At 41.4% G+C, this 25,596-nt stretch overlaps 1 protein-coding gene and 1 non-coding gene across 2 annotated transcripts in view; one reads left to right on the forward strand and one right to left on the reverse strand.

The window, feature by feature from the left end:
- ALDH1L2 (aldehyde dehydrogenase 1 family member L2) overlaps positions 1-25,596 on the forward strand; it is a 51,854-nt gene that overhangs the window by 3,298 nt on the left and 22,960 nt on the right. The window contains exons 2-11 of the mRNA XM_059681784.1: positions 2,110-2,254; positions 6,154-6,388; positions 11,041-11,206; positions 12,890-12,991; positions 13,201-13,290; positions 15,860-15,994; positions 17,128-17,253; positions 17,827-17,918; positions 20,912-21,059; positions 25,441-25,560. Of these exons, the coding sequence (XP_059537767.1) occupies positions 2,110-2,254; positions 6,154-6,388; positions 11,041-11,206; positions 12,890-12,991; positions 13,201-13,290; positions 15,860-15,994; positions 17,128-17,253; positions 17,827-17,918; positions 20,912-21,059; positions 25,441-25,560 (1,359 nt within the window). The remainder of the gene's footprint in view (positions 1-2,109; positions 2,255-6,153; positions 6,389-11,040; positions 11,207-12,889; positions 12,992-13,200; positions 13,291-15,859; positions 15,995-17,127; positions 17,254-17,826; positions 17,919-20,911; positions 21,060-25,440; positions 25,561-25,596) is intronic.
- LOC132229000 (small nucleolar RNA SNORA24) lies at positions 13,627-13,754 on the reverse strand. Its single transcript, XR_009451581.1, has one exon. It is a non-coding gene; the product is annotated as a small nucleolar RNA SNORA24 (small nucleolar RNA).

Consider the following 25,596-nt stretch of genomic DNA (forward strand, 5'->3'; position numbering starts at 1 on the left):
GCGTCTGGAACAAGTTTGGCTGGTGGCTGTGGGTTCATGGCCTGATTCCAGGACTTGAGGTGATCTTAGGAATCACTGAGAGGTTGGACCCTTCTTTGCCTCCTGGAACCAAGTTCTGGCTTTATACTCTAGTTCTAGCAACCATGTTCTTAACTTATTTCCTTATTGCCTGACCCCTGCTTTGGTGTCTAGTTTGCTTTTAGAACCTCCAAATTCAACCTCAAACCATATTAGATAATGTATTATATCCTGAGCACTACATGCTGAGGAAATGATAATGATAACATTGATATAGCACTTAGTATGCTATTTGACTCTGGGCTGTATCTTAACTTCTCAGTTTTAATTTCTTTATCTGTAAAATAGCTTAATAACGCCTGTCTCCAAGAATCACTGGGCAATCAAAAGGAAGTGATATATATGAAACACCTGGCATATCTTAGGATCTCATTAAACTGTTTGCTAATATTTCCACCCCTTTTTTCGGGCGGAATCCAAACTCCCCAGGGCGGAATCTTGTTTGTAGCTGGCAGACGCACACCCTCCGTAAATCAGAGATCCTCCGACTCTGTGTGCCTGTGAGTCAATGAAGAGCTTGTTAAAATGCAGCTTCCTGGGCCTCAAGCCTAACTCAGTAGATCTGGGTGGGGTCTAGGAATCCACATTTCTAACGTACGCCCAGCTGAGTCTGCCAACACTGTCAGTCAGCCTTCCGGTTATACTTGGAGAAATAAGAGTAAGGTAAAATATCCCAGTCCAGTTTTCTTTGGAATTATGCTAACGCATTATAAACACACTTAAAATCTGAACATTTCTCAGTGTTAGAAACTCACCTTTGTAACTTCAGCTTAAGCACTGAGCTCAGACGGTGTTTCGGTGAATGCCGTATTTCCAAAGAAACTGGCACGGTTTCCTTACACACTGTCTTTTTGGAGGCGTGTTGAATGTGAATTTGAACTCCAAATAATGGGTGACAGCTGACATTGAGTCAGCTCAGCCTCCTGGCTCCTTTGTTTTAAGAGTAGTATTTTAGATGTTTCAAAATATCTGGCATTGGTAATGGCATGAGGTAAAGCCACCTTTTGTAAGATAGCCAACATGTAAGTTCTATTTCAAGCCACAGCATTAATTATAGGATTTGAAGACAGAACGTTTACAGAACATTCAGATTTTTTTTATGAGAGGCAATGAATAGTCACATGGTTTCCATAGGCAGAGTTAATATTTGCTTGTGAATATCTGTTAGACGTTGAAGTTCTAGGCTCTTTAAGGATAGAAACTTCCGCTGGTCCTGGAAAAGGATTTTTAAAACCTCAATTGTTTAATTATCAGCTCAATTGCAGGGAAGGTGTGAGCCTGTATACTGTTAAGTTCATGCCTAAAAAGGCGACCTATGAACCAGTAGGTCACAGTTTGATTCCGGTCAGGGCACATGCCTGGGTTACGGGCTCGATTCCCAGTGTGGGGCGTACAGGAGACAGTGATCAATGATCCTCTCTCTTCATTGATGTTTCTCTCTCTCTCTTCCTCTCCCTTCCTCTCTGAAAAAAAACAACAAAACATATATGTATATATGTACGTTTTGTGTTTTTTTTTTAAAAAAAGAATGTTCCATTAGATCAATCCAGGTTTTAAGAACAAATGAATTGGATCCACTTACCAAGGATTTTGGAATTCTAGGCTTTATAAAACAAACAAACACATAAACCAGTGTTAAAAAGCACATAAGTAGTAAAATCTTTAAAACATTATTAAAGTTTTTACTTAAGCAGCACTAGGTGTCAGACACTGCACTAAGCCTATTGCATATTAAAGTCATGTACTTCAAAATTGTATGAGGTTGGTGATGTTATTATTCCCATTTTACAGATGAGAGAAAAAGCAAACAGAAGTTAGTTACTTGCTTAAGGCCACACAACTAATAAGGGGCAGGTGACACTAGGTTTGGATCTCAGATAGTCTAGGTTCAGCGTATGTCAGTAAAAAATGTATTTAGTAGATCTTTGAGCCTTGTGTTGTCCTCAAGTCATCTTGAATGATTTAAAAATGAATATTACCCATGTGTCTTCTGTCCATGCTAACATCTGTCATCACTGAATTATTTCCCAGGTTTATTTCAAAAACCAGCTGAAGTTGGCCCTTATTGGTCAGAGCCTCTTTGGACAAGAAGTCTACAGCCACCTCTGCAAAGAGGGCCATCGAGTGGTGGGGGTGTTCACAGTTCCAGACAAGGATGGAAAAGCTGACCCACTGGGTGAGTGTATCAAGGACTCTGAACTGGACTTTCAACTATTCAGCCTGGGGCCCACTCAGAGCCGGCATCTCTCATTAGCATTTCTGTAGTTCCACTTACTTGCCACAGGCCCGGAAGACCTAGATTGCATGCCTCCCTTCTGGGCTCTGCGGCTTCCACCGGACCTATTGAAAGCCTTGTCTGGCCAAGTCTATTGGCATGGTGGACATAAGAGTCAAAAATTCTCCCTTCTCTGTGGGTCCCAAGACAAAGCAGCAGGCACCTGTTGTACTGAGTGTCTCCACTTATCTCCATGGTAATCGTCAGGTCCATCAGCGGAATTTCCAGGCATATATTTTTTTTCTGAGTTACACTTGTGACTTTTCAAAGAATAACACTTGAGGCAGAGATGCCAAAAGGAGTACAGGGAAGACCACACCCAACCATAGATATTGATGTGGGGTCATAAAGAAGGCATTTGTCTCAGAACAAATTATAGCTGGGGCTGCTTGGTGATTACGGTAGGTAAAGAAGACGGCCGTCCTCAGAACAAGCCTGCACTGTGTTTCTTTTGCTGTTGTTGTTAATCCTCACCCGAGGATTTTCCATTGATGTATTTTATTAGAGAGAGTGGAAGAGAGAGGGAAGCATCGATGTGAGAGAAGCACAGATTGGTTGCCTCCTGCACGCACCCCGACCAGGCCCTTGACTGGAATCAAACCCAGGACCCTTTGGTCCGCAGGCCGACACTCTACCTACTGAGCCAAACTGTCTAGGGCTGCAGTGTGTTTCTGATTTGCATGCTATGGTTAGGTCAAGAAAGGGTGCAAGGCCCTGGCTGGTGTTGCTAAATGGTTAGAGCCTCAGCCCATGCACCAAAGGGTCTCAGGTTGCAGGCTGGATTCCCGGCAGCCAATCGATGTGTCTCTTTCCTGTCAATGTTTCTCTCTCTCTCTCTCTCTCTCTCTCTCTCTCTCTCTCTCCTACTCTTTCCAGAAAGCAATGGAAAAAAAATATCCTCAGGTGAGGATTAAAAAAAGAAGAAGAAAGGGTGTAAGACACAGAGATAGAAACAGTCTACAAATAATACAGGTCAGGAACAGGACCAGTGCCTAGAAATCTTGGCTTATGACTTGGACTTCATGAGTCACTGGTATGATGCAACATGTTGGTTGGAAAATAATATACCAATAACCCTGAAATTTTACTTTTTTCTTGAAAGAAGCAGCTCTGGGGTTTTTCCTCATTCTTGTTATTGCTTTTAACAATATTATATTTTAATATTATTTTTCAAGAGTCAAACTAAAAGAAAAGTTGGGCCAAGAACCCATATGCACATGAATTTAATCACTGATTTAAAAATTGTCCTTGTTTCAGAAAAAGGTTTCCTCAACCTGGGGAATTCTGAGGGAACCTGCCTCATGCATTTTTATATACCTGGCTCCAACTGCTTCTTTTTGAATGATTCCTGTTGCTAGAACTATCTCTCTATTTTCACTAGTTCTGTGTGGGGTATTTGGGAAGACTTAAATTTAGGATATCAGCCGAAACTGGTTTGGCTCAGTGGATAGAGCGTCGGCCTGCGGACTGAAAGGTCCCAGGTTCGATTCCGGTCAAGGGCATATACCTGGGTTGCGGGCACATCCCCAGTAGGAGATGTGCAGGAGGCAGCTGATCGATGTTTCTCTCTCATCGATGTTTCTAACTCTCTATCTCTCTCCCTTCCTCTCTGTAAAAAATCAATAAAATATATTTAAAAAAAATTTAGGATATCAGATTTTCTGTTGTATCAGGGGGACCCCAAATAATAGTAGCTTGAATTAAGATAGAAGTTCATTTCTCAAGTCTGGGTTGGTCATCTGAACTGTTGTGACAGTTCTGCACTTATCACATGAAAGCTCTTTCTGTTGTTTTGCCATGGACTTGCATCCCATGGTCCAGGTAGCTTCTTCCGCCCTGACTATCCAGTCTGCATCCAGCAAGCAGCAAGACAAAGAGAAGTAGAGGGCAAGTTTTTCATTAAGGGCATAATCTAGAAGATGCACATATTATTCCTACTTGTGTCCCATTGGCTAGAATTTACTTACAGGTCAAATCTATTTGCAGGACAGGCTGAGCCATACACATTTTATTCAGTGTGGCTATGTGTTCAGCTAAATTATAGGAATCCACTCATAAAGGATGAAGGGGGTCAACTAGCAGTCTCTGCCATGTACATGAACTTCAGAAGAATTGCAAGCATGTGATTCTTAGACCTTTCACAATTTTCTCCCAATTTAACTCTTTTTTTTTTTTTTACTGTGTATCTATTTTCCTATTACCTGACATTTGAGTTGTTTACAGCTTTTGAGCATTTTATGAGTATTTACATTTTATGAACATCATTATACTGGTTTCTCAAGTTCTTCCAAATGGATTGATCAAGGCATCACCTTGATGGCCTTCAAGACCATCAAGGCTTTGGAATTGAGGCTTTGTGGTGTAGGCATCCCATCTGGAATCAATGAATATTGATGATTGGATTAAGAGAAGGAAAGGGAACCAAAAAATATATAGGTAAAAAGCCTAAAATGTAGTTACTTTGAGTTACCAATGAAAAAGAAATGTACTTAATATTTTAGGGTATATAGTAGTAAAACTGAGATTTTATTATGGAAAAAACATGCTTGCGCTGTCTGCACTTTGAGGGCCAGTCCATTTCACACAGAGGTAGAATGGAGTCATTCCTTTTATTTTATTTTTTTTAATATGTTTTTTAAATTGATTTCAGAGAGAGGAAGGGAGAGAGGAAAGGAGAATCATTGATCAGCTGCCTCCTGTACACCCCCTACTGGGGACTGAGTCTGCAGCCTGGGTCTGTGCCCTGACTGGGAATCAAGCATGACCTCCTGCTTCATGGGTGGACGCTCAACCACTGAGCCACCCTGTCTGGGCAAGAAGGGACACTTTCCAGGACAGAGCCTAGGATCTGCTCCAGTATGGCCGAACCCTACAGGGCGCATGTGTTCTTCAGTCTTGGCCTCTCCTCCCAAACTTATCTGACTGGTGAACTTGGGTGAAGGAACTTGACAGGTTCAGCTCAGCTCCTTTCTCCCTTTATCTTCTGGGCTCTGCCTGTTTGGCAGAGAGAAGGTGTCCTGGTTTACAGTTTGCCCTGGGATTAAAGGGAGTCTCCTCAACCAACGGGCATAGGAAGAAACTTGAGGTTTTCCAACTGTGCCAGAGACTGAGTATGTCTAATTTGGATGGTGATGTATTGGCACCTGGCTCCAAATATTTAAAAAAAACAACAACAAGCAAATGTTCTTTAAATGGTGGGATCAGTAAGAGAAGTACAAATTTTGATCCATAAAAGAAAGCCTCAGTTAAAAATCTCAAAAAAATGTTATCTAGCTACAAATGTTTGAGTTCAAACATTATACCTTAAATCTATATATATAAAAGCCTAAGCGACCATTACGACCGGTCGACTGAACGACCAGTCACTATGACGCACACTGACCACCAGGGGGCAGACGCTCAACACGGGAGCTGCCCCCTGGTGGTCAGTGCACTCCCACAGCCAACCTTCCATGGCCAGCCTACCTCCTGCAGTCCCTCCCCGTGGCCGGCCGGCCCCAATCAGCCCTGTTCAGGGCTGGGTGAGACTGCTCTGATTGGCAACCAGGCCAAGGACCCTACCTGTGCACAAATTTGTGTATGGGACCTCTAGTACATAGATAAAAATCATAGTAGAAACATAAATGGTCATGGTAAAATTATAGCAGGTCAAATCCTGGCCAGAATCTAAATTGTTCTTCGCCATGGTTTATTTGTAAATGTTTCACAAAGCTATAAAATTACAATGTGTAGCTCTACAGCAATATGAAATTACGGCTAAAATTATTTTTAATGAAAAAAATCTTCTCTTTCATGCTCAGCTTTGGCTGCAGAGAAAGATGGGACCCCTGTGTTCAAGTTCCCCAGATGGAGAGTCAAGGGCAAGACCATAAAGGAGGTGGCAGAGGCCTACAGATCCGTGGGTGCTGAGCTAAACGTGCTTCCTTTCTGCACACAGTTCATCCCCATGGATGTAATTGACAGCCCAAAGCACGGTTCCATCATTTACCACCCGTCCATCCTTCCCAGGCACAGAGGAGCCTCTGCTATCAACTGGTGAGATGTTTTGTTTTATTTTTATTTATTTTATTTTTAATTAAGTTCAGAGAGGAAGGGAGAAGGCAAGACAGAAACATCAATGATGAGAGAATCATTGATCAGCTGCCTCCTGCATGCCCCACACTGGGGATCGAGCCCATGCCCTGGGCATGTGCCACTGAGCCATGCAGGCTAGGCTGGTGAGATGTTTTTAATAACAGAGTAAATGAGCCTATTCCTATTGCCCACAATCTTTCTGTTTTTTACCTAGATGATCAAGGAAGTAGGTATGCTTGAACAATTGTGAGGTCCTGTATGGTTGCTACTGTTGCATGAACTCTCCTGAGAGTTAGAGGAACTGCATAAGACAAAACAGCATTTCCCAAGAGTGGTCTGTAACCAGGTTACAAGAATGGGCTTCAACTAGGTTTAAACAAAGGTTCTACCATCAGACAAGCTTGGTTATACTGGATTTTCTTATCACGGGACTTGTTAGAGCTTGTAATGTTAGCATCATAATCTCCTGGAGGGAATCTGAGTACACAGTGTTACCAAAATTATTTGATCATAGAACTTTTTTTTCTTTTGCATAGAACATCTCAAGCACATTTCAGGAAATGCTGAGTTACCTGAAATTATCTTTGTTGTCTGTCTTGCCCCACTCAACTTTAAGCTTCTTGAGGGAGGGACTGTGTTCTATTTTATTGTTGTATTTCCCAGAATCAAGAACAATGCCTGGTACACTGTAGGTACCCAATGCCATAAGTCAGTGGTTGGCAAACTGCGACTCTCGAGCCACATGCGGCTCTTTGGCCCCTTGAGTGTGGCTCTTCCACAAAATACCACGTGCGGGCGTGCACGTACAGTGCGATTGAAACTTCGTGGCCCAGGGGAGAGAAACCAAGATGGCGGCATAGGTGAACACCGGAAATTGCTGCCTCATACAACCACTTCAAAAATACAACTAAAAGACAAAACGGACATCATCCAGAACCACAGGAAGTCTGGCTGAGTGGAAATTCTACAACTAGAAGGAAAGAGACAAGCACACTGAGACTCAGAGGAGGTTCGGCAGTAAAGTGCAGAGGTACGGAGGCGCATGTGGAAAGGCCTGGTAAGTGAGGACGCGGTTGTCTTTCTCAATCGGGAGGGAGTCTCAAGCTGCCGACTGCTCTGAACTCCAGTTCCAGGCGAGTCTCTGGGGACCCAGACTCATACGGGGAGAAACTGGACTGTCTGGTATCGGTTGGAACTCGAGGGCGGCTTTCTCTCAGAGGTGCTCGCAGCAATTACCGAGACACTGAGACTCGGGGCCTCTTAGGGTAGGACTAAGGAGCAGCCATAGCTGCTTGTTCCACCCTGTTGATCCCCTGAGACCCCGCCCCACCCAAGCTGTGCCCAGAGGCTTTTGCATATGAAAGGCCTGGCCCTTTGCAATCTGAAAATTACCTAACAAACTACAGCTGAGTCAGAGAGACCCAGAACTTCCAAAAGAAGGCCCAAGGCCCCACAGCAGCTTGCATTGCTTCACAGCTGGGCCTCATCTGGGCACCTCCAAACCCCAAAGAGAGAAGAGGAATCTGCAGATCTCTCCATAGCTCCTGCTGGTCAGAGGCTAAATTAGCACCTCCTTAGAGATCTGAGAGCCAGTGTACCCAGTGGTCAGAGTGGGACCATCCAGATTACAACTCCTCAGATCCATAAGAGACACACTCAGGGGGCACCAAAGCCCCACTGAAGCAAGTCTTGCCCCATAATGGTGTCTTCAGCACAGAAGTTCTCCTACTGCAGACACAGCTGATTCTCACAGCCAACTGGCCTGGAGGTCAATTCCTCCCAGTGATACCTACAATAATCAAGGCTTAACTACAACAGGACTGTGCACAGAGCCCACAAAGGGGTGCACCAAGAGTGTCCACCTCAGGTAATTGGGGCGGCTGAGCCACTGGGCTCTAGAGGACACCTAGCACAGAAAGCCACTCTATCAACACAGGGAAGCATAAAAAAATGTGGAGACAAAGAAACAGGTCACAAATGACAGAAATGGAGGAAAGCAAACTACTGGATATAGAGTTCAAAACCACACTTATAAGGTTATTCAAGAATTTTCTAGAAACCGCTGATAAATTTAGTGAGACCCTCAAGAAATCTAGTGAGACCCTCAAGGATATGAAAAAGGACCAAATGGAAATTAAGCATACACTGACTGAAATAAAGAATATTATACAGAGTTCCAACAGCAGACTAGAGGATTGCAAGAATCAAGTCAAAGATTTGAAATACAAAGAAGCAAAAAACACCCAACCGGAAAAACAAAATGAAAAAAGAATCCAAAAATATGAAGATAGTGTAAGGAGCCTCTGGGACAGCTTCAAGTGTACCAACATCCGAATTATAGGGGTGCCAGAAGATGAGAGAGACCAAGATATTGAAAACCTATTTGAAGAAATAATGACAGAAAACTTCCCCTACCTGGTGAAAGAAATAGACTTACAAGGCCAGGAAGCGCAGAGAACCCCAAACAAAAGGAATCCAAAGAAGACCACACCAAGACACATCATAATTAAAATGCCAAGAGCAAAAGACAAAGAGAGAATCTTAAAAGCAGCAAGAGAAAGACAGTCAGTTACCTACAAGGGAGTACCCATACGACTGTCAGCTGATTTCTCAATAAAAACTATGCAGACCAGAAGGGAGTGGCAAGAAATATTCAAAGTGATGTATAGCAAGAACCTACAACCAAGATTACTTTATCCAGCAAAGCTATCATTCAGAATTGAAGGTCAGATAAAGAGCTTCACAGATAAGAAAAAGCTAAAGGAGTTCATCACCACCAAAACAGTATTATATGAAATGCTGAAAGGTATCCTTTAAGAAGAGGAAGAAGATGAAAAAGGTAAAGATACAAATTATGAACAACAAATACACATCTATCAACAAGTGAATCTAAAAATCAAGTGAATAAATAATCTGATGAACAGAATAAACTGGTGAATATAATAGAATCAAGGGCATAGAAAGGGAGTAGACTGACTATTCTCGGGGGGGAAGGGGTTTAGAGGGTGTGGGAAGAGACTGGACAAAAATTGTACACCTATGGATGAGGACAATGGTGGGGGGGGCGCAGTAAGGGCAGAGGGTGGGGTGGGAACCGGGTGGAGGGGAGCTATGGGGGGAAAAAAGAGGAACAAATGTAATAATATGAACAATAAAGATTTAATTAAAAAAATAAATAAATAAATAAGAAACTTTGTGACCCATGCGCAGAAGTCGGTATTTTGTGGAAGAGACACACTCAAGGGGCCAAAGAGCCGCATGTGGCTCGCGAGCCGCAGTTTGCCGACCACTGCCATAGGTACATCATGCTGTGGGCCTTGCCCACTTTCTCTACCTTCTTTTCTTTACCTGCACATCTCCCAGATATCTCTCAGCGTCAGATTATTGAACAGACAGAAAATCTATACTTAACTTAAGTGTGATGAACATTTCATTCGTTGTATTTAAAATCTGATTACATAAATTGACTTCTTTTTGCTCTTTAAATAGTACTGTAATGCATATCTGTGTACTTAAACTTGTGGTGTGTTTTTTTTCATTTCACATTGCTTCTACACGCAGAATCATTGGGTCAAAGTTTATGAATATTTTCAAGGATCTTGGTAACATAAAGCCAATTAATTCCACAACATTTCTGAAAAGAGTGATTGATTGATTGATTGATTGATTGATTTAGGTCTGGCTTGATTAATTGCTCAGAGAAGTAAAAATTATTTTGATTGTGGACATGGCTGATCTACTACTTGATTAGCCTGCTCTCTAATATGATTTTATTTGTCCACATACCCAGTTCATATGTATTATGCCCCATAGGTAGGGCATTTTCTCTTAGGCTAAGCTTTATAGAGCCCAAAATACAAATGCTAGTTGAATTAATCAACCATCTTTTACTAGAATTTATGCAGACGTCTAGCTCTAAATGATGCTTATTCCTGAATTGCACAACTTAAATTAACAATCAGTTCTCCTCTTCACATTGCACTAAGCATCCTTAGTTTTATCTCCCATTATCTTATTCTGCCTAATACAGGGTCAAATATGAGGTAAGAATTGAACCCAGGTGGGTAAAATTACTTGATGCTGCTGTAGGAAGCCGACACCAGGTAGCCAGTGAGTGGTAGTAATGATGGACTCTAATGCCTTTAGTAGACTGTAAGTCATTAGTATGTGTTAACAAGACTAGAGATGTATGGATGTATAAAATAGCAGTACCATTAAATATTGCTTTTTATAAGTGGTGACATTTCCCAGCTCTATTATTAATTTCTCACAGCCCAGTGGTGTGGCTTAGTGGTTGAGCTAGGAGCCAGGAGGTCACGGTTCAATTCCCAGTCAGGGCACATGCCCGGGTTGCAGGCTCGATCATCCCCAGTGTGGGGTGTACAGGAGGCAGCCAATCAGTGAATTCTCTCTCATCATTAATGTTTCTTCTCTCTCTTTCCCTCTCCCTTACTCTCTGAAATAAATCAAAAATTATTTTTTTAAAAAATCTCACAGTATCTTCATTCACAATCAACTCTCCATTGTAACGACCTTGTGCTTTACTATCACTAATTCATCATTTTATGGTACAGTTAACCAAACTTTTAAGTTGAAACTCTTTATTTTCACAGGACTCTAATTATGGGCGATAAGAAAGCTGGATTTTCTGTATTCTGGGCTGATGATGGTTTAGACACAGGACCCATCCTTCTTCAGAGGTCATGTGATGTTGAACCCAATGATACAGTGGATGCACTATATAATCGATTTCTTTTTCCTGAAGGAATCAAAGCCATGGTCAGTACACTTATGCCATCAAGAAGAATTTAGTAAACCTTTAGAGTTTTGAAGATATTTTTCTTTTAGGAATTTTTTACTAAAAATGTAAATCCAAATAAAATGAATTTTTACATTTACCAGTAGGATAGTGTATTTAGGGTGGATATCTGAACTTTAAAATTTCTAGTCAATGAAGCTGATTTGATCTTCTGAGGGCAATGATCAAATGGATGACTAGCAATCAAACTGTTTCAATTATTTTGCCAATTACTTGAATCTCCAACCCTGTTTATAACACTAATTGTAAAGAAGTCCAGAGAATCTTAAGAAATTGTGCTATGTAATTTGGACTTCCTGTAAAAGTATTTGAAATCAGTCTATATAATGGGGTGAAATTTGGTGTTGCTCTTTTTGTTCAGATGTGCTCAGAGCATGTACCCCACAAAGTAAGACTATATAAACCTGTAAAAGTATTGAAAGGTAAGTTTTACTGTTATTTAATGTTTTCCAGAGTTTGATACAGTAGAAGTAGCAACACAGAGATGGACAGTAATATGATATACAGCAGCAGCCTTTGATTTCAGAGGGAGAGGAGCAGTATTCTGTTTGTATCATTTAATGATTTGTTGACACCAAAGTTCTCATTCTATCACATATTTATTGTATGACAATGGGCAGGTCACTTCGACTCTTTAGCCTTGGTTTCCTTATCTATAAAATTTAGATAATACTACCTGATGGATAGTTGTTGTGAAAATTAAATGGCATTTGTGTAAAGCACCTGGCATACAATAGGTGCTCAAAAATGATAATTACATAATACAATCAAAATCGTATTGTATGTGTTCAGTGGCATTTTTTCCAATCTGGCTCTGGTACCCAAACCTAGGTGATATGATAGCTAGAAGTGGGTAGAATGAATGAGCTGTAAACTTGTCCTTGTTCCCAGGTGGTTTCCTCCATGTGCTCTTGGGAGGTTGGTCAACAGCTCTGAGAGCTTAGAGAGAAATCTGAGAACTTGAGCTCACATAGGCCTCCCAGTGAAGGAGAGAGGCTCTCAACTCCAGACAAACTCCAAATAAATATAAATATAACATGGAAGAGAAAGTAGGACACACCCCAAATGCAATCAAACTCATGGGTAGATGTTAACTTTTTAAACTTCCAGGTGTCCTAAGCTAGAAAGCAAGTTGAATGACTTACATATAGCAATGTATCACTGTCTGGAATCATCATGATGATACGAAATAACCCATCATGACTTATTTTGCAATAATATACCTGAAATTTCCATTGAATCGCCCAGGTGAGGTTGAAATTTGTTTAAAGAAGGAAGTACAGACTTGATATTGGCAGTAGATAGACTTGGATGCAGATCTTTCTTCTGACAACCTACAGGCCATCTCTGTAATCTTGAGCTAGCTGCTTAACTTTTTTAAGCCTCGGTTTCCTCATCTGTGAGACAGGAATAATAATATCCACCTTGCAGGATTGGTGTGAAGTTGCAAGGGGTATTTCACACGAAGTAACTACCACACTGCCTGGCACATAGACAGATCTGAAGAAATGCTAGTTATTATCATAGTCTGCCTCTCTGGACAGATTTATAAGCAGTAATTCTGTAGAGCAGAAACTTCAGTTAAACAGATCATGCTGTTGTTGCCCACTGGACTGTGACACAGGTAACGTTTCTGGCTTTAGGTGGAAGCTGTTCAACTCATAGCCGATGGAAAAGCTCCTCGGATTCCCCAGCCAGAAGAAGGGGCAACCTATGAAGGCATCCAGAAAAAGGAAAATGCTGAGGTATTTATACCAACTCAATAGCACATTTCAAAATTCATGACCCTCAAACTCTGAGTGGTTCCCAGTGTACTATTTTTTCGCCCAAAGGCAGATCTCCAAGCCAGCCAGCCCAACCACTCCTACTTCTACTTCTGAGGGACAGAAATGTGTCCGTTGCCTTTGACGCTGTCATCATCAAGAGGTTCAGCCTGTGCTTTGTGCTTTCCTAGATTTCTTGGGATCAGTCTGCTGAAGTTTTACATAACTGGATCCGAGGCCATGATAAAGTCCCTGGCGCTTGGACAGAGATAAATGGACAGGTATGTTCTAGGGACCACATTTTTTATTTTTTAAAACAGGTTTGAATGTTTCTTATGTTAACAAGGCCTATATTGGAAATACTTTCCCTACCGTTTCCAGAACATTATTTTCTTCCCGTAGCGTCATTTCCCACTCAATCCTGGAGCTGTTGACTAGAAATCACATTTGTCCTGTGCATTGCAGGAAGCTAAAGGAGACTTCACCCACATCACTGGATTTCTCGATCCCTCATGTTCTCCATCACCCATTGCAATAATTAGTTAAACTTCGCAGAAACGTTTGAAAAATAGACCTTTGCGCAATAACCCAGCCCCCTCCAGGGTTTTTAAAGTGAAGAATGTTACGTGTGCAAGTCAGAATCTGATACCAGTTATGTGACAGCTTTGCCAATAAACAAGGAAATGCTCTTCCACAGCTAGGAAGGGAGACGGCCACAGTTGACAGGCCCCAAAGATGCATGGAGTAGGGACCACGTTTTTTGTTGTTGTTGTGTGTTTGTTTTTCATTGTAAGAGGTATTACACGTAAGTGTAGGCTTCCTCCGGTCTTCCCTGGGTCATGAGGAGGGTCTGTGATTCTAGGTGCGTGTGACTCAGCCCACAGAGAGCATCTGCTCTGGAGCAGACAGCAGGCACAGCCCCTGCTCTCATGGAGACTGCGGTTTTATGGAAAAGGCAGAGAAGTGAATAAACACTCAAAATGCAGTAAGACAAGTGCTATACATCCCTGAGGCCCAGATTCAGGTGTGGTAGGAAAGGCTTCCTGGAAAAGCTGACTTATTTGATTGCACGTTGAGAAAAGGTCACAGGTAGAGAATAAGACAAAGTGGTGAAGACCCAGGGACAGAAGTATTACCCCAAAGTCACAATGAAGCCGGAGCCCCAGGTGTGGGCAGCAGGTGTGAGAGGCAAGGGGAGAGATGAGGCGGTGGAGGTGGGCGGAACCAGAGCAGAAAGGGCCTTCTCAACTGGGGAATCCCAACTCAGGGTCTCAGGTTTCACCTCTTCTAAGAAGTTTCCTGTCCAGCCTGGTGAGGTTGAGGGTCCATCCTTCTCTGTTCCAACAATACCCTGCCTACCTCTGACGCAGCACATTATATATTGTGTCTCTTTATTTACCCAGCCCTTCTCCTCCACTAGACTATGAGCCGTTTAGGGGTAAGGGCTTCAAGTTGTTGTCTTGATAACCTCAGCACCGAAGCAGGGTTCTTAGTGCATATGAGGTGCCAATAAAAATATGTGGGATCATGCCCTGCTGGAGTGGCTCAGTGGTTGAGCATTGAGCTATGAACCAGAAGGTCACGGTTCAATTCCCGGTCAGGGCACATGCCTGGGTTGTTGGCTCGATCTCCAGTAGGAGACAGCCGGTCAATGATTCTCTCATCATTGATGTTTTTATCTCTTTCTCCCTCTGCCTTCCTCTCTGAAATCCATAAAAATATATATTTAAAAAAATAATAATAAAATAAAAATATGTGGGATCAATGAAGGGCCAAGGGAGGAAGTTTAGTGCAGTGAGTGTGGAATCTGGAGCTGGAATGTTTCAGTTAAAATTCTGGCTCTGCTATGGAACCTGGGGCAGGTTACTTAACCTTTGAGTGCCTTGGTTTCCTTATTGTAAAATGGAATAATAGTGCCTCCTATATAGGTTATGGGTTATCTGAAGATTAAATGAGTTAACACATGTTCATTCATTTAAGTGCTTGGTCCCTGCCAAAAGTATTCAGCAAATGTTAACTTTATTGTCCTCAAAAAAGACAGAGCATAGTAATAGAATTATAATAACAAATCAGTTAATAACAAGGTCTCTTGGTTATGGTCTAGATCAGCGGTTCTCAACCTGTGGGTTGTGACCCCTTTGGGGGTCGAACGACCCTTTCACAGGGGTTGCCTAAGACCATCGGAAAACACATATATAATTACATATTGTTTTTGTGATTAATCACTATGCTTTAATTATGTTCAATTTGTAACAATGAAAATACATCCTGCATATCAGATATTTACATTACGATTCATAACAGTAGCAAAATTACAGTTATGAAGTAGCAATGAAAATAATTTTATGGTTGGGGGTCACCACAACATGAGGAACAGTTTTAAAGGGTCGCGGCATTAGGAAGGTTGAGAACCACTGGTCTAGATCCAGTCCTATTTCCATGAACTACCCTCAAAGTGCCCTGTACTTCCCATCAATCATCACAATACATTGGAATACACCCCCCGCCCCCCCCAACACCTCCATTCCCTTCAAAAACCCTACCTTCCAGCCTGGAAAGTCTGTGAGAGCTTCTCCTCTCAGTCACCTTTGTATCAATGTGAATAAATGACAAATGTATACTCATGTTGTTTGGATGTGGGATATTTTTGAAACTCTTCAGTCCTATAGTTGCAGACTATCTCTTGCTTTGTGTCATCTCTACAGATGCTTGTTACAGTCTCTCACATGGGGATGTCTGATTTTATCATGAGTGATAATTCCAGCATTTTTGCAGAGAGTACTGTTGGCACACACCCGTTCAGAGGTGCAACTCCCACACTTCACACTCTGGGTTTGATCTCTTTATTAGATGGTCACGTTCTATGGCTCTTCACTACTGAATAGCTCCGTGCCGCCTGGAGAACCCCTGGAAATTAAAGGTGCCCGGAAGCCTGGCCTTGTTACCAAAAATGGACTTGTTCTTTTTGGTAACGATGGAAAAGCAGTGAGTGTTCAATACGGTCACCTGTATACTCCCCCCCTTTTTTATTTCCTTCTATACCCCAAGCTATTAAGGGGATATCTTTCACAAGGTCATCTGGCTTTGCAGTGAGATGTGAGAGGCTCAAGATACCTGTGCCCATTTTTCTCTGGGGATGAGCCACCTCGATGTGCCTGGATGAGAACAAGGCTCCCAGGATGGCCCTGAGGACCTGAACAGCCAGCTTTGCAATGCAGTAGAAAGAGCATGAAATTTAGTCAGAAAACGGGATAGAAACCCCTGCTCTGCCATCTACTGGTCTTGGGAAGGATGCTTCTCCCCTCTGGGTCTCAGTTTCCCCATTTATGAAACAGAGAGAGTAATCCCATCGGTCTGCCTTCCCACCGCCAGAGTCTGGGAGGATCAAATGAGATGGATGGTCCTTTTTTAGATGCTCATTGCCTCTCCCTCACCAGGCAGGTGCCCACCACCTCCCTGTGCTTGGGAGTGTGGGCTCTGGCTCCAGGGGGCTCTTGGGAAGCTTCCCCATGAAGAAAGCAAAAGGGAATTTGCCACATGACAGATATTCTCCGCTAGCTTGCAGGATAGATCAGCTATTAATATTGCAGGCTTTAGGGTCCAGCTAGTTCTGGGGTTGTAACCACAGCTCTGTTACTTACTAGCTGTGTGGCATTGGGCAAATTACTCACCCTCAGTAACCTCATTTTCCCCATCAATAAAACAGAGCTAATAATGGTGCCTGCCTCCATCAGGACTTAAGAGATTAAATAAGATACTTCCGCATATGCATACTAAGCATCCACGTACACACATGTGCATGTTAAGTGTTCACATGATGGCAGTGGTGGTAGTTATAGCAGATTTTAGTTCAAATTCCCACATCAAATGTCAATTTTTCAGGAACTTATTATCCATTTTGAGATGTATCTACTCCTAGACTTAACTGTCTCCTGTCTGCTGCCATTGTTAAAATACTGCTTCAGTCCCTTTACACATAATGGCAAGTCCTCTTCATCCATATGTTTGCATTTGCCAAATAATCTACTCCTTAAATATATGATTCCTTCTTCCACCAACCTCACTTTTGAATTGCCCGAACCCTCAATTCTCCTCCTTATTTTGTTGCTATTTTGTAGCTGATGGTGAGAAATCTACAGTTTGAAGATGGGAAAATGATCCCTGCCTCTCAGTACTTTTCAGCGGGTGAGACCTCAGTGGTAGAACTTACAGCCGAAGAGATGAAGGTGGCGGAGACCATCAAGGTGAGCATGTGATGTCCTCACTGTTTCTCCTACCTGGGAAAAGCGAAGCATTTTTGTACCTGGTACCATCGGTACTCAAAGTAGTGGAGATGGAAGTTTATTTCCTCTTCTTTTGTATTAGCTACAATAAGAAATCAACCCCAAAATTTATAGGCGGATTTATTTCTCACTCACATAAATAATCCAAAGCAAGTTTCAGGTTGGCAACGGAATTAGGGGGAAAGCTGGAACCTGAGGATTAGGGATTGACTTATTCAGGGACTCAGAGGTTCTGCTCTCTCCAAGGTCATCCTGGGGGTCACCTCCATTCCAGACAGCCAAGAAGGGCAAAAGAGCAGAGAGAATTGTGTGAGGGAAGTTTTTCAAGGGCCAAGACTGGAGTGCAGATCACTTCTACTCAGATTCATTGGCTGGATGGCAGTCTTGCAGCTGCATCTAACTTGAAGAGACGCTGAGGGAGGCAGTCAAGTCCTGTATCCAAGATGAAGAGGAAATCGGTTTGTGAGGAGCCAGCCAGTCTCTGCCAGTGTTCTACCTGGTACAGCCCTCAGAAAAGTTATTCTTGTTGTCTAGGTCATCTGGGCTGGAATTTTAAGCAACATTCCTGTTATTGAAGACTCAACAGACTTCTTTAAATCTGGAGCAAGCTCAATGGACGTTGTCAGGTAAAACCACCACCTTACTCATTCACACCTGTCCACTAGGGATTCTGAGTGCGACTTGGAAAATAAAATCTAAATCCCTTGTTCTGGATGTTATTACTTTATCCTACCTGGCTGCTATGTTTCTCTTCATCTTTTTTGTTTGGTTTGTTTCCATAGTCAAACACACACATATATATATTTGTTTCCTTCTCTTTGTTGTTAACCAGAAGTAATTTTCATATCTCCTATATTCCCAGAAAAGCAACCCTTCTAATTGTTTGTTTTCTTTAAAAATGTGTCTTTATATTTCTTAGCTGATGTTCCTCTAATTTGACATTGGAATTGGGATGTTCCTGGTGAAAATGTTAATCGGGAATTTCCTACATAGTTTGATCCAGAAGGATACCTGACCTTGATTACACTTCCCACCAAAATAGTTTTTTCCTATCCTCCCAAATTGCCCAGTAAGATCTATCTAGAATGAGGATTACCAGGCTACTTGTGAGAATAAGGATCATCAACCTATAGTCAGAATTTCTCTACAGAGGATTACAGCAAGTTGAAAAGGCTAGAATCCTAGAAATCCACTCTTTGGAACAAAGAGTGTACCAAAATCCTAATAGTGGAGAGTTGCAGAGGTGTTGTTGTTTTTATTTTTATTGATTTCAGAGAGGAAGGGAGAGGGAGAGGAAGATAGAAATATCAATGATGAGAGAGAATCATTGATCAGCTGCCTCCTGCAAACCCCACTCTGGGGATCAAGCCCACAACTTGGGCATATGCCCTGACCCGGAATTGAACTGTGACCTCCTGGTTCATAGGTTGACGCTCAACCACTAAACCATGCTGGCCAGGTTCAGAGGTGTTTTTTCTTTGACACAATAGTCACTAACTAAATAAAGTAAACAATGTCACTCCTCTTGATACAACCTTTCATGTCAACACAGCGAGTGTGTTCTTGACAAATATTCTGTTTGCTCATTTATTCATTCATTTATTTAACAACATCTATTGAACACTTACTATATATCAGGAACAGTTTTTGTTTGTTTTTTGCACTAGGGATACAGTCAACAAGACAAGATCCCTTCATTCATGAAGCTTTTGTAGTTCAATAACCAAAAATGATCATCTCAAGAGGAAATGACTTTTTATCAAAAGTCAAGAGTTTTGGTTCCTCAAATTACAAATTTCTCAGCTATGACTCAAGACTTCCCAGAAATTTCTAACTTGCTCAACTAAAGATTTCAATCCTGTACTTTTAGTACTTTTTTTTGCCAGCAAAATACTCCTGCAGAAATTACCCATTTCCTGTTTGAGTGTCTGGCTTACCATAATCATCTGATATTATTATCTTGAATTACCAAGGCATCTCATCTCTTTTAGAGGATAAATGACTGAACAACAGCTGTGGTAGGCTTTCTATAGTGCATCTAGTTCACCATTGGTATTCAAGAAATGTTAAATAACAGCTGTATTTTGAAAAATCAGCAGTGAAAAATCAAAGGATTGGAAAAGATTTCAGATATTATATTGAACTATGGTTCTAATTAGTACCTACATTAACCATGTGATACAAACAAATGTTTGTTTTATTCTTACATGCAATCTAGAGAAAATATTCTACAATAGGACTTGTGGAGGGGCGCTCCCCTCCTGCTCCCTCTCCTTCTCTCCCTCTCTCATCCTTGGCTGCATTCGAACCTCAGCCCCATCAATCCCCAGGCCGATGCTCTATCCACTGAGCCAAACCAATCTGCACTCCTCTCCTCTCTTTTTTTTAGGGCCTAAAGCAGAGGGTTTCAATCACCTTTTTTTTTTTTTCCTGGTAGATTCAACTAAGACCACTTGTTGAGGCTAAAGCACTCACATTTGCCTCTTGCTGATCACTGAGAGAGAAAGAATTCTACAGGGCCCCTATAGTTAAATTGTGAAATCCCTACATGAGGAGAGAGAAAAGGAGAATGTCATTTTTTTCCATGTCTCTAATATTCAGAAATATTCCCCCGAGAAAATTGGGGAGAACAGACAGAACAGACAGGGAATAAGGTTGTATGCCTAGCTCCTGATAAGTCTTCTCAAACTCTGAAAGGATAACAGGATAACTCCCTGTGGACTAAAAGGCATCTCTGGTCAGCCTCGGTCTTGAAGAAAGTCTTGGCTTAATAGTCCTTTTCCAGAGAGCAGGTTGCCTAACTTAGGCAAGAAGTCACACTATGTGTATGTTTTCCATCCCATTCCTCTGACCTCATCCTCTTAGATTTCTTCTCCGCAAAGCCAATTTAACAGTTGTATCTCAGACTCAGGCTCAAAAACCTCTCGGATGAGTTGTCACACCTGTATCCCACTCTCACCTTACCCTAGCATAACCACGTGTACATGTTTATGTACATTAAAAGATGGTGAGAACATCAAGAGAGAATATTGGGAGAGAGATGGGCATATTGACTACTTACTATCTCATCCTAATCTCTAATTTACTATGGCAGTTCTTCTAGAACACTAGTATTTTGCTGTGCTTTGCCCTGAAGTTTTCCCTGCCCCTGTACTTCACCATTGACTGCACCCACTCTACAGGGACTGTCATGTGTTAAAAGCACAGTGTAACTAATAGAAATAAACAGCCTCCCCCCCCAAAAAAATATGACTTGTGTTCCTCATAATCTTTACAGCTAGGAAATTTCCTTTATTTTATTACTCCTTGACTGCATTTAAAAGATAAAGGAACTGATTTTATGAGCCCCTTATTATCTTGCTTGTATTGCAAGTAATTAAAATATTTTTGCCTTGCATTCTTTTCTCTTTAAGCTTATAAAGAACTGCCATTGTCTTCCACACAGCTTTTTAATTTTTTTTCTTCTGGTGTTATCAATTTCTCTGATTGCTATCATAGAAGACTTCATAGATATATATAGGCGTGTGACATGTTTTACTTTGAAACGACAACTATAATAACACAGCTCCCCTAAATCCTTTAATAAATGTGAGTAACACGAGCTGGTTCTTGCTTTAAGGCTGGTTGAAGAGATCAGACAGAAATGTGGTGGGCTTCAGTTACAGAATGAAGATGTCTATATGGCCACCAAGTTTGAAGACTTCATCCAAAAAGTCGTGAGGAAACTAAGAGGAGAAGATCAGGAAGAAGAGCTAGTAGTGGATTATGTAAGTCTATGGTGTTTAAAACCTAAATCATTAAGATTCCTATACTATTAAAAATGCTACATCTTTCACCCACTTGTTTTTAAAATAACAGTTGTGTTAAGATATAATTCAGTCCAGCCGGGGTTGCTCAGTGGCCGAGCATCAACCATTGAACCAGGAGGTCATGGTTCGATTCCCAGTTGGGGCACATAGCCAGATTGCAGGCTCAATCCCCAGTAGAGTGTGTGCAGGAGGCAGCCGATGGATTATTCACTCTCATCATTGATGTTTCCATCTCCCTCTCCCTTCCTCTCTCTGAAATCAATTTTTTTAAAATCTTTTTAAAAATGATATAATTCAGATTCCATAAAATTCACCCTTTCACAGTGTAAAATTCAGTGGTTTTTAGTCTATTCAGAGTTATGTAACCATCACCACTATGTGATTATGGAACATTTTTATCACTCCCAAACAAAATCCTGTATTCGTTGGCAGTCATTCTCAGCCCTCCTCCTCTGGCCACTGGCTCCTGGCAACCATTAATTTACTTTCTGTCTCCATGTTTGCCTATTCTAGATATTTTATATAAATGGAATTATACAATATGTGGCCTTTTGCATCTGGCTTCTTTTACTTAGCATAATTTGTTCAAGATTCAACCATGTTGTAGAATGTGCTACTATTTCATTCCTTTTTCTGGCCAAATAATATTCCATTGTGTTGATACACTACGTTTTGTTTATCCATTCCTCATTCCATGTACATATGGGTTGTTTCTACTTTTTTACTATTACAAATAATACTTCTATGAAAATGAACGTGTAAGTTTTTGTGTGCACATATATTCTCAGTTCTCTTGGGTATATATTTAGGAGTAAATTGATGAGTCATATGTTTCACTTTTTGAGGAACTACCAAACTCTTTTCCACAATAGCTACACCATTTACAATCTCACTAGTAATGTAGGAAAATTTAATTCTCCATGTCCTCACCAACATTTCCTATTTGCTATTTTCTGTCTTTTCTATTTCAGCTGTCCTAATGGGTGTAATCTGGTATTTCATTGTGGTTTTAATTTCCATTTCCCTAATGACTAGTGATGAGCATCTTTTCGTGTGCTTATTGGCTATTTGTATATCTTCTTTGAAGAAATATCTATTCAGATCTTTTGCCTATTTTTCTTTTTTTTTTTTAATTAAATCTTTATTGTTCAGATTATTACATTTGTTCCTCTTTTCCCCCCCCCCCCCATAACTCCCCTCCTCCCAGTTCCCGCCCCACCCTCCGCCCTCACTCCCCACCCACTGTCCTCATCCATAGGTGCACGATTTTTGTCCAGTCTCTTCCCACATCTCCCACACCCCTTTCCCCCCAAGAATAGTCAGTCCATTCCCTTTCTATGTCCCTGATTCTATTATAATCAACAGTTCATTCTGTTCATCAGATTATTTATTCACTTGATTCTTAGATTCACTTGTTGATAGATGCATATTTGTTGTTCATAATTTGTATCTTTACCTTTTTCTTCCTCTTCCTCTTCTTAAAGGATACCTTTCAGCATTTCATATAATCCTGGTTTGGTGGTGATGAACTCCTTTAGCTTTTCCTTATCTGTGAAGCTCTTTATCTGACCTTCAATTCTGAATGATAGCTTTGCTGGATAAAGTAATCTTGGTTGTAGGTTCTTGGTATTCATCACTTTGAATATTTCTTGCCACTCCCTTCTGGCCTGCAAAGTTTCTGTTGAGAAATCAGCTGATAGTCGTATGGGTATTCCCTTGTAGGTAACTGAGTTTCTTTCTCTTGCTGTTTTTAAGATTCTCTCTTTATCTTTTGCTCTTGGCATTTTAATTATGATGTGTCTTGGTGTGGTCCTCTTTGGATTCCTTTTGTTTGGGGTTCTCCGCGCTTCTTGGACCTGTAAGTCCATTTCTTTCACCAGGTGGGGGAAGTTTTCTGTCATTATTTCTTCAAATAGGTTTTCAATATCTTGGTCTCTCTCATCTTCTGGCACCCCTATAATTCTGATGTTGGTATGCTTGAAGCTGTCCCAGAGGCTCCTTACACTATCCTCGCATTTTTGGATTCTTTTTTCATTTTGCTTTTCCGGTTGGATGTTTTTTGCTTCCTCGCATTTCAAATCATTGACTTGATTCTTGCGCTCCTCTGGTCTGCTGTCGGGAGTCTGTATAATATTCGTTATTTCAGTCCGTGTATGCTTAATTTCTAGTTGGTTCCCCAATATAAGATCGAGGGTCTTATTAGTTTTCGTGTAGATCTCATTAAGTTTATCGGCAGCTTCTAAACAGTTCTTGAGAGACCTTAAAAGTGTGGTTCTGAACTCTATATCTTCCATTGACAATTTTGTCCTGTTTCTTTGTCTCCGCATTTTGTTATGCTTCCTTGGTGCACCCCCTAGTGGTCTTTGTTCGCAGTCTTATAGTTAAATCTTGATTGTTGTGGCTAATTCCAGGGAGGGTTTGACCTCCAGGCCAAGTGGCTATGAGAATCAGCTGTGTCAGCAGTGAGAGAACTTCTGTCCTCTAGGGAGGTGCTAATCTAGCCTTTGCCTGAGGCTATCCGGCAAATGCCTCTGTGCAGGGCTTGGGCGGGGCGGGTCGCACAGGATCAACAGGGTGGGCCGGAGAGAGCAGTTATGGCAGCTCTCAGTCCTGTCCCCAGGGGCTCTGCCTCTCTGAGTCCCAGCACCCGCTGCAAAGCTCGGAGAGAAAGCTGCGCTCGCTCTGACCAAAGCCAGACAGTCCCGCTTCTCCCGTTTGAGTCTGGGTCCCTAAAGACTCGCCCGGATCTGGAGCCCAGAGTCTGCGACTCCCTCCGGATTGAAAACGCCAACCGCGCCCTCCGCCGCCAGCCCGCTCCGCACACTCCGCACCTCAGAATTCGACTTCAGCACTGCGCCTCCTCTGAGTGTCCGTGTGCGTTTCTCTTTCCTCCTAGTTGTAGGACTTCCACTCAGCCAGCGTTCCTGTGGTTCTGGGTGATGTCCCTTCCGTTTTTTGGTTTCACTTTTGAAGTAGTTGTTCAAAGCAGCAAACTCCGGCGTTAACCTATGCCGCCATCTTGGTTCTCTCTTTTGCCTATTTTTCAATTGGGAGTTTGTCTTTTTAATTTTTGAGGTTTAAGAGACCTTATATATTTTCACCCTAATCAGATATATGATTTGTAAATATTTTCTCTCATTCTGTGGGCTTTCTTTTTACTCTTTGATAGTGTCCTTTTACACACAAAAGTTTTAAAATTTGATTAAGCCTAATTTATCTATTTATTCTTTTGTCACTTGTGCTTCTATATGTCTTGTCTTATGCCTTTTTTTCTCTATACTGTCTTTACTGCTTCCTTTTGCATTAAAAGGATATTGTCTAGTGTGCCCATTTAATCCCTTACTGTTACTGTTACTATATATTTTTGATTATTTTCTTAGTAGTTGCCTTGAGGATTACAATGGACATTTTTGCTTAAAACTTTCCTATTCAGATTAATTCCAACTTAATACCAACAGTATAGAAAAACTTTGCTGCAACATACTCTGCTCCCTAATCTTCAGTTTTGCTACTATTGTCATGCAAATTAAAACTTTATACATTATAAAGTCACCAACATCGTTTTATAATTACTGCTGCATGCAGTCATTTCTTACATTTATTCTGACTTTTGTATTTACCTTTATCAGTGTTCTTTATTTCTTCATGTAGACTTAAGTTACTGTCTTGTGTGCTATCATTTCAGCCCAAAGAACAACTATTAGTACTTTTAAGGGTAATGTGATAGCAATGAATTCTCTCGGTTTTTGTTCATTTGGGAATGACTTAATTTCTCATTTGTTCTTGGAGGGTATTTTTTGCTGTAAATTGAATTTTTGGTTGACAGTCTTTTCTTTCAGCACCTATTAGCTAATTGTGGAGAGTGCAATTTAGGCAACACATGTAAGAGAGAGAAAGTGGAAATGAGGAGGAACATTGGGAAAGAAAACTCTAAATGGCACCAGTGTAAAAGGAAACCTATTGATAAAGGCAATTTCAAGGCTTCAATAAAAGCAATGGCTGCACTCCATAGCTGTTGCCACTAGATGGTAGTGTTTCCATTATCTGGAGGTCCTTTGTGTTAATGTTTCTTCATCTGTGTAAGGAAAAAAATCAGATCTTATAAAGCCCAGCCTCAAGCACTTCCATCATCACCGATGCCAACCTCCTGCCTCAGTAGCCAGCCTGAACATCGTGAGGCCCAGATCTTACATATATTTGTCTCTTCGGAAAGTAGGAACTAGAATCCCACTGACTTAACTTCTCCCTCTGCACGAGGGAATGGCTTCTTTATTGCTAGTCAGTATCAAATGGGTAAGCACAGAAATCCATTGAATCTATTACTATAACTCTCTCTTAGGTTTCCAAGGAGGTCAATGAAATGACAGTAAATATGCCATATCAGTGTTTCATAAATGGACAGTTCACAGATGCTGAAGATGGAAAGACTTACGACACTATCAACCCAACAGACGGCTCTGTGAGTAATCGCTCAGTGGGCATAGTGATCATGGAT

Source organism: Myotis daubentonii, chromosome 2 (assembly GCF_963259705.1).
Source record: "Myotis daubentonii chromosome 2, mMyoDau2.1, whole genome shotgun sequence".
In the NCBI taxonomy this organism is placed as follows: domain Eukaryota; kingdom Metazoa; phylum Chordata; class Mammalia; order Chiroptera; family Vespertilionidae; genus Myotis; species Myotis daubentonii.